Source organism: Xylaria bambusicola (assembly GCF_022495145.1).
Source record: "Xylaria bambusicola strain CBS 139988 unplaced genomic scaffold F5B22scaffold_7, whole genome shotgun sequence".
Taxonomy (NCBI): Eukaryota; Fungi; Ascomycota; class Sordariomycetes; order Xylariales; family Xylariaceae; genus Xylaria; species Xylaria bambusicola.
Window position 1 is genome coordinate 964,623 of NW_025953560.1, and position 18,680 is coordinate 983,302.

Below are 18,680 nucleotides of genomic sequence, written 5' to 3' on the forward strand. Positions count from 1 at the left end.
GTGGTACACATCTAGTTTACGTCCGTACGCGCGTATTTCAGCATCGAATAGCATACATACATACTCGTCTCTCTCTGTACTTCCTCCCCTCTTCTCTCTCACATGCGGAAAGAAGCACACGCACATCGTCTCACATCAATCTACCCACCCCATTAAGGCATTGAGGCCGTATTCGCTCAAAGTACTACTATGCCAGCAACAGAAGCGAAGTATAGGTATCTCCTCACGCCACGTACTTACTTACGCACGAGACAAACCCACAATGGCAAAGCACGCTAGAAAGAGAGTAGATAAAGTACTAGTGGTTTCATCATTAGACTAGAATAGATTGATTCTATGATAAATGAGTATGTAAATAGTCAGGGAAGCAGGATATCAGCCGTTCCACTTCGTTCCGTTCTTTTTTCTTCATCATCCACACCACACTGCCTGCTCATATTACGAGCAATCAACGCAAAGACACTCCACTCCTGTCCGTCTGAACTGTCGTGCCACAACATCAGAAACTTCCAAAAGCCGAATACGGCAGTAGTAACGGTAATGTATAGTCGTAAAGGCCCCCCCATTAAAAGCAGAACATCTTGTAATTCCCTTCAGAATTTTCCCCAAGTGTCCATTTTGTGTTGAATCTCTTTGTCTTGTTCTCGTAAAGGCGTTTGTATTCATTACAATACAGAATTTGCGGAAACTTTAATTTCCCGTTTCTGTCTTTGGGTATCTGGTCTCATTGGTGGTAGTCGCCAACTCTTCCGTCTAGATGATAAAATTCGCAACCCGTAAGACAACAAAAAGCAGTCCTGGTCCCAGAATTCCGCCTGCCCAATCGTGCATGGAAAAAGGGAGGGGGAGGTCGAAAGGGAAGGAAAAGAAAACCAAAGCAGTACGAAAAAAGCAAGTGACACGCAGGTCGCTTGAAGGCGAGCCCATGTATCTTTTATATCCGTCCTATGCTGTAGCAATGAAGCCCGCATGGTGCAAAACGCCGTGGCTATGTACGTGTCTTGAGTCATTAATACCGATTTCTTGACCGCCCGCGAGAAAAATAAATGTAACAAAATTAAAGCAAATAAGCCCGCAGCTGAACATGTCCGCTGCGGGCTAGTGAAAGCCTAGCTGGGCAAATAATTGAATCCAACGCCAGAAGCTCCGAGGATGCAACATCGTACTCGCTAATATACAGAATCACATCAAATATACAAAGGAAATGGTTGGGGCTAGGCTGCCCCAGCGGCTGACGTATCTGAAATCGATACGTCTGGTTCGGTTGGTTTCAGCGTCGGATCGTTGGCGGCATTTGGCTTAACAAGTGTTTTGCCAGATATAGACACTTTTCGAACCTTTTGGCTAAGAGGCAGTGTGTACTTGAGCACACCCTTAATGACCAAAGTAAACTCATCCGAAAGAATGCGTTCCCACCGCTCTGTACCACTTTCGGTGGTGTTGCCGGGATGGGGAAGCCGCAGCTCCCCTGATGAAGTTGTATAGCCACGTTGAAAGAATGAGCCTTCATAGGTCAAAGGGCTATTAAACGTATGAACGTTCCCAAGCCTCATATTCGGAGATATGCCATCTTGGGGATCACTGACGTCGGGTTGGTCATCTTTAGGGTCATCAAGTATAGTAAAATCGTTGTCTTGAGGATGACGCCACCATTCAGAGTCATTCCCAGCATGTCGCGACTTCGCAAAGACCTCTATATCCGCCGAATCAATCATCACAACGACGACGTTCGGGTTATGTGCTCGAACAGTGATGTCAAACATAAGTTCTTGCTCGCTAGCAAGGACATTGCCGATCTTCAATAGATCAACGTCTGTAAGAGGCTGTGATGTTGCAAACATGAAGCCAATACCGCCCGTGATGACAAGAAGCAGCATCACCGTAAGGACCAGGCAGCTAGCAAAACGATTCAGAAACGAGGGGTTCCGATGGTACGTCTGTGATTCCAAGTTCCGTAGTGGCATATTTCGTCTGTTTCGGTGAGATCGAATGGTACGTACTGTGCCAGATTGCAGAAGGGGCGTTTGCTCATCGTCTGCGCCTGGCGTCGTGTCGTCCATGTCGTAACCATTAGACAAAGCGGCTTGTCGCTTGCTGCTCATCAACCAATTTCGATTGGAATTGAATCGAGGGCTAGGAGGATTAGACGGCTGCCTAGCAGTGTTACCAGAGAATTTGGATCGGGCTGCATTAGGAAAAGGAGATTCGTTATCAAATAGCGAAAGATGGTTGTTGCCGTTGTTCCTGCCCCAACGGCCAGGGTGATGGTGATGGCGCCCTGTGCCTCTAGCTGAGCCAGCATTACTCCGAGCAGTGCCACGTCCATCATCGTCACCCTGGCCACTCTCGTTTCCATTTCCAGTATATGTATTGACAAACTTCATATTCTTCTTGACATGGACGTTGTGAGGAGCAGCATCAAGGACCGCGTGTATGGACCGCATTCCGTTGCGATCCACCTGGCTAGCCATCGACGTTGCACTCGGTGTGCGGGAGTGATAGCGGCGAGGACGTTCAGCGTCTGGTGGGTTAGAGTCATATACAAAAGTCTCATCAGAATCGGATGAGTTGGCCTCTTCTACCGCGCTGGCCACCTTCGCCTCAAAGATATCTGCTTTTGAGGATGCTGGGCGAGGACCTCGTGTTAGTAAATTCGTCATATGCGAGGTTATACTAGGAGTCCGTGTCACTGCTTGTCGCTTGACCCGCTGCCCAGGACTCTTCACTGCTTCATCACTCCACGATCCTTGACCGCGAAGTTTCGGTGGCGAACGACCAGAACGACCAGAAGTTGAGGAGATCGATCGTGCCGAAAAGCTATGCCGAAGTTTTAGTGTCGGAATGAAATGTAGTGGCTCACCATTATTAGCAGAAACAGAAGTGGCTTTCCTGGGATGCCGCTTCTTCTCTTTCTTGGGTTTGATTGTCTCGTTGCTGGGACGAGTTCTCAGGCTTCCATTAGTTCGTTGCCCACCAACGCTAGGGATCAGTGATAGTTTAGGCATATCATTGACTTCTTCGGTCTCAACAGTCATATTTTTAGACGAACTTTCGCCCGTCTGTCCCCTACCGTGGAACTTCAGCGCCGAGCTAGATTGCCTGCTTGTTAGGCGAGGTGGTGGAGCAGTGCTACTAGATCGCCGTGTGTTCGTCTTCACACTGCCGCTATCACTTCCACTCTCACTGTTCGCCCCATTTTGACTTGACTTGACGCTAGTAGATAGAGTGTCATAGCTCCTAGCTTGTGCAGTATTTTGCGAGGTGGCAGTCTCTTCAAGCTTCTTGATCGCAGCATCCAGGCCTGGCCGCGGTGTGTTCGGCTGGCTAACTTCCTGAACCGTTTCGAGAGTTGTTGAGCCGTTGCTCGGTCCACGATTCGGTGTCCTCATACCGGATGACAGATAGGAATCTTCAGCCTCGACATCCGATGCAGACTGGGAGTTTGGTTCCACATGTGGCGACGGCGTAGCTCGTTGCACATTGATGGCGGGGGGCTCTGAATCGTTTCTGCGAGCGGATGAGGCAGCTGTCGGCTTGCCAAAGGTGGGCGGAGGTGATTTGAGTCGTGGCGAGATGGGCCACCGAGGCGCGTCCTTAGAGATCTCCTGGATTGCGGACGTAGATTTCTGCGGGACAGGTGCTCGTAGCACAGTGTCAGTGCCGGATGGTGGAGGCAAATTGGGGATTGTAGTCGATGAGATATGCTGTCTAGGAGTTGCGGAAGACGCAAGGAGGTTTGACCGAGTTCTTAAGGGACTCAAGTCCTGGGCACTGTTCTTGCGCGACTGGGCTGGTGAAGTAGATGCACGGCTTGATCTTCCAGATGTTTTGGATAGTCTCGTAGGTGATGGATCTCTTGACTGAGCAGGCGAGGCTGTCAAGGACGTAGAAGCCGATGTCCACTTGGAGGGTTGTGTGTCGAGATTTGCGCTTGATGGCACGGACGTGTCATTATCTAAAGAGTTCAAGCTCGAAATGCTGGCTTCCAGTCCAGCGGTTGTATTAGTATTCGCCATGATGCCTGACCTGTCAGGTGGATGCTCTGCAAGCTGCTCGCTGCTCGTGGGGGGTTGTGCGAGGAATGGGACCACGTCTTCAATGTAGTTTCATGCCACCCATCTAGATATTGGGTCTAGCTCGAACAAATGGCCAGTGTCTTCTCGTCAGCAACGACCATCGTAGTACGGGCACCGTAAAGGGGCGCTGACATGCGGGTTGACCGATTCAAGGTATGCTGATCGAAGTACGTCGACAACAAGGTATCGTAAATGTCTTGGCTGCAAGAGATGAGCAAGCGAGCACTGGCGTTATTGCCACTGCTTGCCGGTGCACTTGTCCGCCGGGTCTGTTGTCGCTAACCCTTTCGTGGTAGCTATGTACGTCCGAGGATAGTTCCGAACAATGGACAGCACTGGTTGGGAATCTGCACGAAGGGGCAAAGAGGAATCACCAGGCCAGGTGTTGCTCGGAGGGTGGTTCGTTGTGGTTCGCTCTGTTTGGTTGCTGGTATGCCGAGGGAGGAAGTCTGGGGGAGGCAGGATTGGTTGGCCAGAAGCACAGTGAGCACTGCTGGGATGACACAATGCGTCGGCGTCGTAGGTCGTGCCTGTGCTGTGGGAGAGAATGCACTGCAGCGATGCAGCGTGGCACAGGCTGACAAAAGCAGTCCGTTGAATGGTCAATAACGGTAGGGCCAGCCGAGGGTCGTCTGGACCGTCTGTGCCGTCTATGTCGTCTATGTCGTCTATGTCGTCTGTGACGGAGAGGATCGCCGTGAATCGCTGTCTAGGCGGGATGGAGGATGGAGGCTGGATAGATGTCGAGGTCCGTAGGTCAAGGACCAAATCCAAGCCCAGGTTCAGGTCCAAAAAAAAGTGCAGGTGAGATGTGCGACTGGTGCAGGCGTTATGCATGGGGAGTGTTTACTCGAGGGTTCGGTCGGGTCGGGAAAAGGTCCAGGACAACGGGATGGCGTGGGCGATGATGACCTACCTACCTACAGGTAGGTATTAGGTACTTACAGTAGGTAAGTACCTGGCTAAGTACCTACGTAGGTACCTAGGTACTGACCGCACTACCGCACGTCTCAGCCCAGCCAAGCCAGAAAAGGTAGCATGTACTTACGTGTAGGTGGTAGTGAGGTGGTAACGGAGGTATCTATTTCGGGAAAACAGGGATGGCTACTTACAAGGCCAGGTATGTACCTACTGAGTATGTATTATTCTTAGCGACAGCTTTGTAGGCTATATACATAGGTAGGTACATGTTACGCAATGCCATCTTCACTAGGTACCAAAAGAAGGGGTAAAACAAAAACAAGTGCAAACCAGGAGTCTTCTTAGTACATATTAGGACATAGCACCTACCCCGGGGAGGAATGATAGCTCCCGGTGAGGTAGACATAGTGTGCTAGAGATTTGAATTAAGTACCTACTGAGCATGTACCTACCTACCTAGTGTAAGATGTAATGGACCTACCTACGTGTACAATGATTCAGAGGCAGTACTCCGGAGTACCTACATATAGGTACCATCCAAAATTGCGCATAAGCGAGCCTGTGTACCGTCGTCCATCACACAAACCTGTACACTACATGTGTGCCAGCACACAAACAGCAGCATTTAACATTCAGTTTCGGCAGTCTTTTTTTTTTTTTTTAATTAAGTATACCAGGCCCATTCATCTTATAAAAAATACCCCATTCCGGATTAACTTATATTATCAATCAATATATAATACTTCATACTGTTAAATATTTCCTATACCATATAATAGGTCCAGGTGGTTATAGAAGGATTGTATTCTATCCCCTACTATCAATCCCACAAGTTGGTTATACATAGTACATTATTGTTAGGCGGCCACAGAGTAGGTACGGAGTAAGAACACCAGGCAGATAAAAAGGCACGCTGCCAGCCACTCATGTGGGTGAAGCCCACCAGAGTGGTACGCTATAAGAGGTAAAACAAGCACTACATACAGCACTTGGGTAGCACCATCTATCTAGGTACCTACCAGGTACTTTTATAGTAGGGCTTGCATAGCAAGGTATGGTAAAAGCGTGCTACCTATGAGATGAGATGTTGTGACCGCACGAAAGATTACCTAGGTATAAGTTCCCCCTACTTAGTCGTTTGTTTGTTTGATGGCAGGTCATGCTGGGGAGCAAATTTTCCGTCAATTTCATCATGACTGAGGTGGCTTTTTCGCATATACGATGTACTTAGCCTACCTAGTGACCAGGTGCCTGGTGCTGAATCCCATTTCAAGTGACGTATTTGATTAGCCTAGGGTGTCTCATCTCGTGATAGTAAGGTACGTAGTATGTACATGTACTTAGGTCAGGTCATAGGAAAGTACTTTGTTCTGAGCACGATGATTGAATCTCAGTGCGCTGTATCCTCTTTTCTCTCCACACATTGTCATGACACACTTGGCTCAACGCTTTTTCAATGGGGTTCCAGCTGTTGAAAAAAGGGACCGTCATGATAGATTTTCCCGTTGATATTCTGTGCGGATCTGACGCCTAAGATAAACCCTCGGTCCGAGTAGCGACAAAGATAACTATTTTTACAGGGTGTGCGCAAAAGAATAGATACAGCTCATCGACTTATGGTGGTGATGACGGCACCGTTTCATCCCTCTTTTGACTCGAGATCTTCAATGCACGATGGCTGGCAGCTGTCAGTCTACAGTACAAGGCTAGAGCACCCCCAGATGTAATGAGACCTTTTTTCTATGCTCCAGACTTGACGATTTCTAGGGTGATCATTGCCTTGCTGAACAGGTGTCGTGGTCCCACCTACTGCACCGTTAGTAGCGTATCGTTTTCAGTACCTACTAGGTAGTCTACCTATTACACATCTGTACACACTACCTACCGAGAGTGTGTGAACTGACGATGAGTACTGGAGTGTGTGCTATGTCATATATGATATCAAGATGAAAAGGAAGGGTAAAAGCTGGAAATATCCCTAGAGATGTACCGTGCTGAGCAGAAATCAGCTGAGCATCCATCATGACGAGACCTCATTTCCCTGTGTGTTTGTTTTAACCCTCAACACGATAGTGTCCCTACACATACCTAGGTAGTCAGTCTCTGGTACTACACTACTCCGTACTTATTGTCGCAGATATACAAGTATCCACTGCAGCCTTAGATTTTATTCTCATGGAAACCCTAGAACAGACCAATATCGCTAGCTTATCAAGCTAAGGTAGAGCGAAGTCTGAGGAAACATATCGATGAATCCAACTAATCATCCGGTAGTGAGATTGACTACAAGACCACTGTAATAAGGTCTACTGTGCTGAGTCGAGGATTGGTCAGAGATGGGTCGAAGGGATAGCCCTACCGTATGTCTGGTACACATGATAGAGTGTAGGTATACAATGCCCATCACAGAGAAATAGCACCGTCGTGTCAATACTGCAGCTTTAAGTTCTCCGGAATGATTGATTATACAGTAGCTCCCGGTCGACCCGGACTATTATAGATAGATGACATTGTACAGGTTCCTTTCACAGCCCAGCCCTCTATTGTCTATTGTCGCCTATTGTATTTTGCGTCAGAGGCTTAATAACATATTGACGGGTTTGTGTATGTATATTTCAGTCGAGGCGGAGAAATCCCATCAAAAATACATATGGATATCCGGCCCGCCATGGGTTGAAGGTGTATTTTCGTCCGGTAGGGTCCGGTGCAAATCCTAAGCGACACCGCAAGCCAGGCTCGGCGCTCTCTCCGCGCCATACACACACGCGCGTGGACATACAGGTCCGACCAAGTAATTAATTTCGAGTCATCGCGCTCAGGGATACATAGTAGATAGACGATAGGTACTCCATGCTGCCCTAGCCCTTACGTGTACAATATGAATACTACACTAAACTACCTACTAGAGAGGCCAGGTAGGTAGGTGCCATACATATGTCAGCGTCACCATCAGCGCGAGCGCGAGCGCGAGCACGAGCACAATTACACTACAATTCAAAATTAGAATAGGTACATAGTATTTTATCCTATAATAAGCGAGACAACCATAGCCTTCGCCAACAGCCTTACCCAAAAAACCATCTCCCAGCCTGGTGCTGTACATCCACGCCACCACCCTCCATCATGTCACCCTACATGTCTCCAGAGGGTGGTGGCAGGATAACTATGCCTATATATAAGTATATGTACCTATCTATGCACACACTTACATGTACTCTACCTAGGTATGGAAGATCTTGGGGAAGCGAAGTGGTGGTGTACAAGCAGGGAACCTGTACCCCGGCAGATCTTGGACCTCTCAGCGATCGACATGTGGACGGCAACCCACGCGCGCGCGATTAAATGTCGTCTCTCTACCTGCTGTTCTGCCCTCACAACTACCTAATAATCACGAATGTTACCCATCATCATCATCATCGTTATCACACTATAATAGGTACCTTGCTGTCGTTATCACACATCGACTACGTGGTCGTCCCAAAACGGGAGCCCTCGCTTTTGCTAGACTAGGCCTTACCTCAAAAGAGAGCCTTCTGTCGTCCCATCTCGGACCACATCCCTGATTTAATCTCGGCTTTCTCACTTCATATATGAAAACAAGATGATTGACGCTCGCACAGCTTGGTGGCATACATATCATCCGAGTCACTGGACATCGTCCGTATTGGTGTTACGCTATTACAGCTACGGGATGAATTCGACGGGATGATCCGCCCATTGCCCACTCGTCTAATGGGTTTCCCATAGTAAGGTCTTTATTTTTTATTTTTATTTTTTATTCTCGTACGGCTATGGGCGTATATGGTAAGTAACTCAGGAGGTATTACTTACCCGGATTTGTCACGAGTGTTCGAGAATGCTTCCATGAAACGTGTCCGATTCACGTCAGATCTGACATAATACGCCGGCGGCCCGTTCGGACGGTACCTCGTCAGTCACTCAAGCCCGCGGGAGGTGCCAATTCCGCCCCCAAAGTTCCTCTTTCTGGTCTCTCCCACTCCTGTCAGCGTCGCGGTCCGTTGACATGGCATCGATCGATTGGGAAACCTGGCCTGGGGTGGGTGGTCATCTGCGCAGGAACCCGTCACCCTAATAGGCTCGGTTGCCAAGTCTAATGCAGCCCAGGAATCCTTTGCTCGATGTGGGGTGAAGGAGGGAGAAGGATGCTTCCCTACGATAACGGGCACAGCCAAGGTCTCTGAGAGCCCAGAATGGTCTTTTGTGTCCTGTCCTCTTTCTTTCGCGCCATGGTCAAGCCACAGGTAACGCCTTAGACATTCCCAGGCACCCTATTTAGAATATCCGGCCAAGAAGGCTGAGATGGTGACGCAATGGCGCATGTCTACACCCTCCCTCTCCTCCGTCAGTCAGGGGAAGGAATAGAATGCCACCTTTGAGCTTGACTCGTTCGCGCGCGCACAAGAAAGAGTAGGGTTTTGTGAAATGGGAAATTCGCAAGGGAGTTGTTAACGCGCACAACTTTCCATATTGAAGGCAAAGTCGTAATCAAAATATGCCTTGCGGGTGGCCTAGTACCACAGCTATATCATTGTGCTTGTGTAGCTAAACGTGACATCAAATCCCACGCCCGTTTGTGTAAATAGTAAGACGGGAGGAACCTGTTATTACCAATCAACCAACCACATGGGATACCGCGTTTATCCCCTTTTTTCATGAGGAATGATGCAAAAATTTTTCAAGATGACATACCGAGGCTAAATAAACGAAGACATTCTCTAATAAAGGGATACCCTATGTGAAGTACTTGTCAAGGGATATCATGCTAAAGGAACAGCCCGAGCCATCCTGCTCTATTCGACAAGCTACTTCTCTTAACGCAACAGCCTGCTCAGATTATATTTGAAACCTTTTTAGACGAGGACAGATCACCCGGCTGCTTCGAACCTGTGTGTCCAGCCTAGTAGCCATGAGGAGCCCAACGGTGGCCTCTCCTTATCCTCATCACCCGAGACAAAGTCCATACGTGCTCTTAGGCATGGCATGCTACTAAGCACACGACGCGCGCCGCATCACCACGGGTCTTATTTATAGCTTATAAAAGTCAAGTCGCACAGCGCATGTTACCGTTATCCAAACGCATTGCTCTGTTCTCCTCTCGGGGGTTTACCACATTCATTACGCATCTTATGAATGAATAGGTTGTCGATGTGAGATTAATATCATGGATTGCCTGAGATTCGGAGAAGTATCTAGGTGATAGCTTTTGTGTCATTCACCGTGTATAGACAGTTGCCATAGGATCCGCGGAGATGCTTCGCAATTCTAGTATATCTCCTATCCCGCGACCTCCCCCTCCCCAACTAGGCGTCAAAGCTGCTAAGTTCAAATACCAGCCAGTCTTTGATCTTTCAAGTGGAACAATCTTGCATACTTACCTGAAATAGTCTTCCATACTCGTCGTCTAATATAATAAAACCAAACGTGGCTCAGATATGTGCCTTCAAATATAATACATATTGAAACGAGCGAGGTCATTGATTATTTAGACATCTTACTAACTAACATACGACCAGATCCACAAGGTAGGATACGATGAGAAATAGCAAGAAGCCAGCGCCTCGAATATATGTAACAGGCATGATGGTTGGGGGGTGGTTATATACCTACTTTTGAAATAACTTTATTAGAGCTTTAGTAAAGTAGCGCAGAAAGTCTCGTGCATGCTCTGTCAAAGGGCTTTGCATTTCCACTGCATTTTTAGACCCCACGAGGAGAGGAGTGCTGCGCCCCATTTTGCAGCATTTTTGCACTTTCACAGTACCAAATGGTTTTATCAACCCCTTCCCTGCTTTTCAGCTTATTCCCCTCTAGTTATGTTCGTTATAGACAATCAAGTGATATCGCTTTCAGATAAGTTGACGATTACCCTCCTGCAAGTTAAAGGAAAGGAAATTCAGACAAGAGAGCAACCAATGCAGAAGACTCTAGGGAACCTTGAGCTCCTCTTATACATTGCGAAGTACCATAGTGCTACTCGTTTACATTGCCATAGGACCGGGAGAGTGTGCCATGAAGAGTAAAGTTCTTGGGGAATGATGTTCATCCTCGACGTGGGAACGGTCCTTTACTTTATAGACAGAATGCTTGCACTGCATTTTTAGGCCGCGCGGAGCAGGTTGCTCGGAACCCACTCACGGTGCACTTTCCATTCGCTATTCAGCACGTGTGATATAGTCATCGTATTCATTAAGGGGCGCAGTATCCTTATGCAGCTCAAATGAGAATTGGGTCAGGGTACGAAACAAACAGGTTTTTCCATCCTTATGATGGTGGCCTGGAGAGAGCATCGATATCAATCTACCGACAAGAGCAAGACGTAATAATTAGGTATGGAAACAGATGAACACATTCGACCGCGCGGCATGGTCTACAGTAAAAATGTAGTGTGTTACCGATTCCTCACGCCGACTTGGCATGCAGTGTAACGGCGCATGTGGAAATACTATGTTAGAAATTGAACGAAAGGCATCAAGGGAGTTGATGGCAGAACATGGTGCAAAGAAACGAGGATAAATCATGAACTAATAATCTTGAAGTAATCTACGGAAGTCCTTCTCATATCTGGTCACCAGTAGAGATGAATGGCGAATTTGATATTTTCTGGCAACACGCTAACAGTTCAGCAGCTACCTAGGTAAGTAGATCTGCTGTTCGGGACCTGTGATAGTATAATAATATGTCAGCAAGATATTTTTTTCATCTCACACATCTGTCAAATATCTGCAGTGGAAGCCGCAGTTGGCTAAGAATGCAGTGAAGATCCAGCTGTTAGTATATGACAGGCTCGCTAACAGTGCGTAGCTTTGAATGGCGTTTCAAGCGACCGACTGAGGCTAAAAATGCAGTGAAAAAAGTGACACGTTGTGTAACTACAAAGGCAAACTCCCCAGATTTTGCCTTACAGTTTATCCCTTCAAACTGCTTGATTAGTAGGTAGTACACTAAAGGAGGAAAGTGAGCCTTGACATAGATCTTCTGCTCCGGGCATCATCGAATACAACCACTTCACCGCTAGTGTTCCTGGTAGTCTCGGATGCTCGATGTATCTGCTTACGACAGACCGTTTGTCACTTGGCGTTGTGTTGGTGTATATATGTGTATATTCGCATGTTCGAGTCGCTTGTAATTCAAGGTGTAAGAGCGAGGAACTGAACTCACACGATACGGTTGCTACTGCACTGTTTGCTGTAAAGTGCTGTTTACGTTAGATAAACTTACAGCTTCTCATGTATATGAACAAATAAAGCCAAAATTTCATCTCCTGCGCTAAACCATCAAGAGCGATAATATCCAGCCTTTAGCAGTCACGAGCTCAGACAGGATCCCCTAATTCCCAAACAAATGCGTCATGAAAGCTGAGACAGCAGCCATGGCCGTGTGTGGGAAAGCAGCTCCTAGAAGAAAAGGAGAGCTTGCAGTAACTGAAATGAAGAAACGTACATTTCAACGCTGGAAGCCAGAAGGCTAGAAGTGGCGTATATAACGACGTCACCGAGAAGTATCTATCAGTCCCTTGATCAAGTGACCAAATCAAGGGCTTAATATAGCCTGTAATGACTAATGCATATCGGACTACGTCGATATGTCTTGTCTCAGGAGTTGCGGCGCCAGGGCATCAAAATAGGCCTAAACAAGCTTTCAGAGGCGCTGGGGAGGTACTAAACGCCAAGTTCCCTAATCTTCGAGGACTATCTGTGGCCATCTACGTCCAGTCTCCTATTGTGTTGCAAGTGTAGAATGAAGAGCTTCTACTTGAGTAAGTATATATAAAGCATAACTTAAGTCAGGGGTAGATATCTATGACGATACTTGGAAAATCAACAGACCACACGGCCTGTCACTCGAGAACTTGTCCTGCAATTCGATAAACACTCACTAGATATTGACGATAAGTCGACGTCATTTAGACTTGCCTAACAGCGCCGTATATGTATGCATACCTAAATCATGTAGCACAAGCAGCCAACCGAGACATTAAAGGGGGCCGGGCCAAACCACTCGAGCTTCGGCATGCCCAAACAAGTAACCTATGTGTCTGAGACAAACGAACGGCAGTTCGACTTTCGAAAATGAATGAATCTATCAATCAGTTTGCCATGTATCTACTCACAAACGTCTCTCATTCTAAATTCATCGTTTGCCTCTTTCGATTGTTACCACAGAACATAGAACTCACTATACCTGTCTTCATAGGAGCATAAATAAAATCATCCTGGATATCTTTTCTCATTTCTATTTCCATAAATCATCTCATCGCTACCTGAACCCAGCCGGAATCCCTCACTTAGTTGACGTTTCAACAAAAACTCCCTTCCGGCGTTACATGAACATGCAATCGTTTACGTCTCTCAAAAGACTCCCAAATTCAACGCAGGATATATAAGTTACCCAGTGCCAACATGGCCAATCCGCACCATACAAGAAGAGGAAGAAAGGGGAATATATATGTGGGGAAAAAATCTGAATCGAAGTAATCGCTCCCAATGATGCAAGTGAAACCTAAGGTTTCGTTCGCAATAATGCAAACGAGGGCAAATTTGCAAGAAGATTGAAAAAAAAAAAAAGTCTGAACCCTACTACTCTTTGATGGACTCTCCTACTACGGGCTCGTCCTTCTTCCCCCATCCAGATGCCCAACCCATCCAACTGGCACGTTTGTTCTCAACTTTTTCGGGTGCATTCTCCTGAACGAGCCGCAGCGGACGTGGCTTGTTACCTGCAAAGGTTGTGGCCTTTTCAGATCCAGCGGTGCTTGCGTGCCCGCTGCTTGCGCGCGGTGGGCTTGAGTTAGTACCTTCAGCTGAGGCAGAATCTCCGCTGACGCTGCTGGTCTCGCTCCGCATACCAGGGAAGTTGCCAGCACTAGGAGCACCTTGAGACGAGGGAACTCGTGGCGTTGATACGCCCGAGAAGAAAGATGCTGAGTTGCGGGGGTTGCTAAGTGTCGGGGATAAGGGGCCATCAGGACCCTTGTACATGGCATTCACAATTCCGGCTGCACCCGTGAATTGTTCGCTCATAGGACGCCCTCCACGGCGTGTACTTTGTGCGCGTCCCAAGCTGATGGGAATGCTCGGCGCTGTCTCAGGGTTGTTATGCGCCGAGTTCTGCGCCGGCATCATAGTCATGGGACGCGGCTTTGGCCGCGCCGCATTACCACCCGTAGCGATGGATTTGGCACGCTGCAGCAGCGACACCCCTACACCTGGCATTTCAGATGCGGGCGGTGGGGGAAGCTCCTTATGTACATTAGCAGAAGACTTTGAGTCAGACTGGTCAAGAATATGCTCAAATTCTTGGTGCTGAAGCAGTCGTTCAATGATCTTGTTGATGTACAGCGTCAAAGCTTTGTTCTGATCTTTCAGGGCACGGAGCTCTGATTCCATCTGGCGCATGGGGTTCTCGCCCATCTCAGATTCGTCGGCAATGGAACCAAGCTCATCAGCTAGACTCGTTCCAGGCGTTAGGGCACCGCCAGTGCTGCTCCTGCCCTCCAGCGCGTTAAGAGCATCCTGGTTAGCTGATACGCCCATGTAATTGAAGTCACCTTTGCCGAAGTCCCCATGGAGCGTTTTCTCCTGGAGCAGGAGCTGATATGATTCGTTATCTTCCATCAAACGTGCATTCGCCATCCGGGCTTCCATAAGAAGCCGTTCAACTTCGTGAAGGCGCCCGCCTCCTTGGTTCTCAGTCTCGACTAGTTTGATTTGAGCTTCTGCCAACTCAAGACGCAACGATTCTATGAGTTTGTCTTTCTGAAGCAGTAACTTTGAGTTGTTCCGAGAATCGCTCCTCTGGATAGAGGAAGGCGGTGCAAAGTTGCTGCTGTCGACGCTGGGCGAGTTGTTATTTGCTACGGGGCATATGGTTAGCATACCACTACGTTCGAAAGCCATGGCGTTCGCCGAACTCACATTGCCTGGTTAATCGGTATTCATCCTCAGCATTACGTTGATTTAAAGTGTCTTTCAATCGGTTAATTATGCCCTGCATTTCCTCTTCTCGGTTGGACATCTCCTCCTTCTCTTTCATCATAGAGCTCCTCTCAGCCTCATAGATGGCCTCCATTTCACGCATTTGCCTTGCGGTCTCTCTCTTGTCATTCCTGAGGGCTTCGATCTGTTCGTCGTTCTCGTGAGCTTTTTCTTCTAGTTTGGCCTGCTCCTTGAGGGCGTCATCTAGCCGTGATTGCAAGACCTCTGCTTGTTTCCTGTACTGCTCCGACGCCACATCGGCTTTGTGCAGCCGTTCTTTGAGATCTTCGATGAGCGCAATGGTCTCAGCACGAGCATCAGAGTCGGCGCTGCGGGATATGCTAAGGGATGAGCTCGTCCTGTGTGCGGCAGCCCGTGCCGATACAGGAGTTCCAGTGCGAATGGATCGGGTCCGTGTTGGGGTACCGTTGGTGGTCGCATTCGCAGGGGTGGCCGAAGACGCGGAGGACGTGGGCGTAGATGCCCGAGGTGTTCTCGAGGCTGCGGGCGCGTGATTGCCGTCTGACGAGGATACTCGGCCAGATGCCGAGGGACTCGGCTTCTTAGTCGCAGCGGACATGGTTGGACTCGAGACGGTGTACCCAAAACTACATATACCTGACGACTGGTTGTGGTATGCGGGAAGCGATAGGCTGCGACAGACCGACGCCTCGTTGCTGAGTCGATAAGGATGAATGGAATGCTGGACTGTCGGACGCTTGAATGCTTGGGGGTGAATCAGAATGCTATGTATGCAATTTGTTGTTATTGTTATTCTCCTATTGTGTCGCACTGAGCTGGCTGGCCACGACGTCCCGGCATGCAGATGTGATCTGATCGATCCGGGGCGGTAACGCTCAACAGCTCACACAGCACTAGGGCGGATTGGGCAGGGTCTGATAGGGTCTCGTGGCGCAAAATGCGGTACAAGGCGCTCCCTAAATTAGAAAAAAGGGAAAAGGCCGAGCCCCCTCTCTCTCCTAACAGTCTTCTAACGTCCTAACACACTTTGTTCGACCGCCAAAGCGCTTGAAGTGCTCAGTAGTGTGCTTAGTGCTCAAGGGTCTGTTTTTTAGGGGGGGATCATTTCCATCTACTTTCCGAGAAGTATCGATCATCGGCGGGAAGGTAACCCCTCAATAGTGTAGCGAGCGGTGCTATACCTAAAAAGGGAGGCAAAGTACCCGCCGGCAATGTCCCCATATTGGGTCACCGGTCTAATCAGGATTGAGCTGGTTAGGCTCGTTGAATTGTCTACTTAGTACTCATGTACATTTACATAGTAGGTATCTGCCATGCAACTCCCTCTGTCTAGTTATTTAAGCTTTGGAGATTTGTCAAGGTTCAATAGATGTAAGGTCCGTCTGTCACAAAAAGATTGTCTTGTATCAGTTGGTATTCAGGAGATCGAGCCAAACTTCGTGCTCGTACCCATGCTCGCCATGTAAAGAAAAGTAGGCGTGGTAGAATCCAAGGTTGGATGGATGTGTAAAATACAGAGTCTGCTAATAGTACCGAGGGCTTGCGTATTGTCATATTCGTAGACTAGTGTAGGCGCTGAAATATGCTCAAAATAGGTCAACTTTGCCCGGATACCCCCTTTGATTACCGTCATGCTGACATCCTAGCTACTCTGTATGCTACGTAGGTACTTTCATGCATTACAACCAAGTATGAGCAGTATATGAGTCAAGAGCATGTTGGGAGAAAATATTATCCGAGTTGAAACATCCATATGTGTCAAGTGCATCAAATCAAGTGCTTTAAGGATAATATCTCCGAGTTATGCCAACCAGATATACTTTGATGCTTGAGTCAGCAAGGTCATTAGCAGTGGAGTTCATCGATCAATGAATCATATACCCACAGCCTATGATTTGAGGTAGGTGGCTTTCCGATAATTAGGTCTAGATACCAAGGGATTTGAAGTTCTTCACGCAGATCTGCTTCAAAGCTCAGCGTGAAGTCAGGGTCCTGTTAAGGACAGTTCACACTGAACGCTGACTACTGATGTACTGCTGGAGACAACGTGATAGCTGAGCTGTATAAGCTATATGACACACACTACCCTGTCAGTTTATGCAACTACTAGGTTCCTACTGCCATTCATGCTTGTGAACGTTATGGTTGTGGACGAGGTCTTTTGTATAAATGGAAGTATCTTAAGAGAGTAGGTATTCCTAAACAATTTAGCCTGATTCTGGCCTGATGATATAAGGAGTATGTTTTTAGTCCTTCATAGTAAAAAATACTCGGTCTCCTGATGCCTACCTGGTACGAATGCCTCATGAAGAATTTAGCACAAGCAAGGTTGCTTTCTCGGTATGCTTGGGCTATCACGAGGATCTAGGAGCAAATAGATCTATCTAGCTCATCTGACGGTCTTACCAAGTACGACTGGTGCGTTGTACATAGCCGTCAGGTTTGATACCAGACTCATAGTGTGATGATTACATAAGTAAAGGCCCCTCGAGGATGTAGCACCTCTCCTGCCTGTTTACCTCTTAGACTGCTGGAAAGTATCATGGGGTTTGAACGAATCAATCGCAAGTAGCTCGTTTATGGCGAAGCTGATGTTGGCAATACTACAATACTCAAACACCTGAATCCAATAAGTCTGAGCAGAATCTGGCAGGGTATATACCAAAATGGACGAGCCTGCTTGTGTCAATCGAGCGGGAACAGAATATCTCTTGCTTAGAAAAAAAAGTGTATTGGGTATCACTCGTGATCATACTCGATAAGCCGAGTGCTAGCTATGGCGCATCCAGAACCAAATCTGGGATGTCGCTACTTGGACTACGAGAACCCGATTTCAAGGCTATCATTTCTCATTAAGATGAGTATATGCAGCGACCCTAATCCCCGAAGGATAATCCCTTGTCCGTTTTGTTGAGACCGTTAACCCAAACGCCGTTTTATCAATGCAAGTTACACTTAAGCCTGCTGGTCGCTCAAGATATCGGAGTCACCGGCATCGAGGATGGCCATGGTAGAGCAAGAGTACAGTTTTCCGACTGTGGTTTCTAATGTTAGTGATTGCTCCGTCATGACGGGCGACATATGAGACACGAATGCCTCTTGGTTGGCGACTTACGAGAAGTTCCGAGTTCGATCTATACCGGCACAAAGTTAGCTGGATTTGTACCCTCCAAAGCCGAACTAGGCTTTTTCTCTGGGCTAGGATGGTAGTCGATAGGACCACCAACCCCTACGATTCTGCAGAGATTAAGCAAATAGAGAATGGAAAGTACATACGCTGGTGCCCTCAAAGTGGTGGACTGGAGTCTTAGACAACATCGAGTAGTATTCGAGCTCGGACTTGCGGAGAGGAGGCGTGTTGCCGGCAATGATGACAAGCTTCGCCTTGCCGGATCGCAGACTCTTGAGGGCTATTGTATTTGTAAGCTTCCAGTATCAGCTGGAAAATCGGGATGGAAACTTCGTACAGGACTTGTAACCAAGGGTGATTTTACCACTCTTAACAACAAGCGCAAGCTTGCTGTTGATAGAGTTGGCGTCTTTCCTGGATTTCTTGGCCATTGTGCGAATTGATGCCTCGTGCGGAACGGTTTGAGGATTGGACTTCGGTGTTGGTGGTGAACAACGAGAAGGTCGAAATCGTCGAATGTAGCGAAGTCCAAACTTTTTGGGGCTGCCAATGGATTCGGCTGGCCTGGCGGGCCCC

The 18,680-nt window shown here is 47.9% G+C and overlaps 3 protein-coding genes across 3 annotated transcripts; all 3 read right to left on the reverse strand.

Moving 5' to 3' along the window:
• Positions 1 to 4,161: 4,161 nt before the first annotated feature.
• Positions 4,162 to 5,164, reverse strand: F5B22DRAFT_513942 (uncharacterized protein). The gene is made up of 2 exons (XM_047972564.1): positions 5,125 to 5,164; positions 4,162 to 5,074 (listed from the first exon to the last, which is right to left on the reverse strand). The coding sequence occupies exon 2, from the start codon at positions 4,911 to 4,913 to the stop codon at positions 4,308 to 4,310; it is 606 nt and encodes a 201-aa protein (XP_047834035.1). The 5' UTR covers positions 4,914 to 5,074; positions 5,125 to 5,164; the 3' UTR covers positions 4,162 to 4,307.
• Positions 5,165 to 13,088: 7,924 nt separating this feature from the next.
• Positions 13,089 to 16,248, reverse strand: F5B22DRAFT_595013 (uncharacterized protein). The gene is made up of 2 exons (XM_047974100.1): positions 14,933 to 16,248; positions 13,089 to 14,871 (listed from the first exon to the last, which is right to left on the reverse strand). Exons 1-2 carry the CDS (start codon positions 15,570 to 15,572, stop codon positions 13,595 to 13,597), a joined length of 1,917 nt encoding a protein of 638 aa, XP_047834036.1. The 5' UTR covers positions 15,573 to 16,248; the 3' UTR covers positions 13,089 to 13,594.
• Positions 16,249 to 17,832: 1,584 nt separating this feature from the next.
• On the reverse strand, positions 17,833 to 18,645 carry F5B22DRAFT_513989 (50S ribosomal protein L30e-like protein). Its single transcript, XM_047972565.1, has 4 exons — positions 18,442 to 18,645; positions 18,251 to 18,384; positions 18,090 to 18,108; positions 17,833 to 18,009 (listed from the first exon to the last, which is right to left on the reverse strand). The coding sequence occupies exons 1-4, from the start codon at positions 18,533 to 18,535 to the stop codon at positions 17,930 to 17,932; spliced, it is 327 nt and encodes a 108-aa protein (XP_047834037.1). The 5' UTR covers positions 18,536 to 18,645; the 3' UTR covers positions 17,833 to 17,929.
• Between the last annotated feature and the right edge of the window lie 35 nt (positions 18,646 to 18,680).

What these genes read in the sequence shown, in the direction of transcription:
- F5B22DRAFT_513942 (XM_047972564.1), bottom strand. Translation starts at nt 4,913, where the DNA reads ATGCATAACGCCTGCACCAGTCGCACATCTCACCTGCACTTTTTTTTG.
- F5B22DRAFT_595013 (XM_047974100.1), bottom strand. Translation starts at nt 15,572, where the DNA reads ATGTCCGCTGCGACTAAGAAGCCGAGTCCCTCGGCATCTGGCCGAGTA. An exon ending in ATACCGATTAACCAGGCAAT is followed by an intron (nt 14,872 to 14,932) that starts GTGAGTTCGGCG and finishes TATGCCCCGTAG; the next exon opens with CAAATAACAACTCGCCCAGC.
- F5B22DRAFT_513989 (XM_047972565.1), bottom strand. Translation starts at nt 18,535, where the DNA reads ATGGCCAAGAAATCCAGGAAAGACGCCAACTCTATCAACAGCAAGCTT. An exon ending in CACCCTTGGTTACAAGTCCT is followed by an intron (nt 18,385 to 18,441) that starts GTACGAAGTTTC and finishes CAAATACAATAG; the next exon opens with CCCTCAAGAGTCTGCGATCC.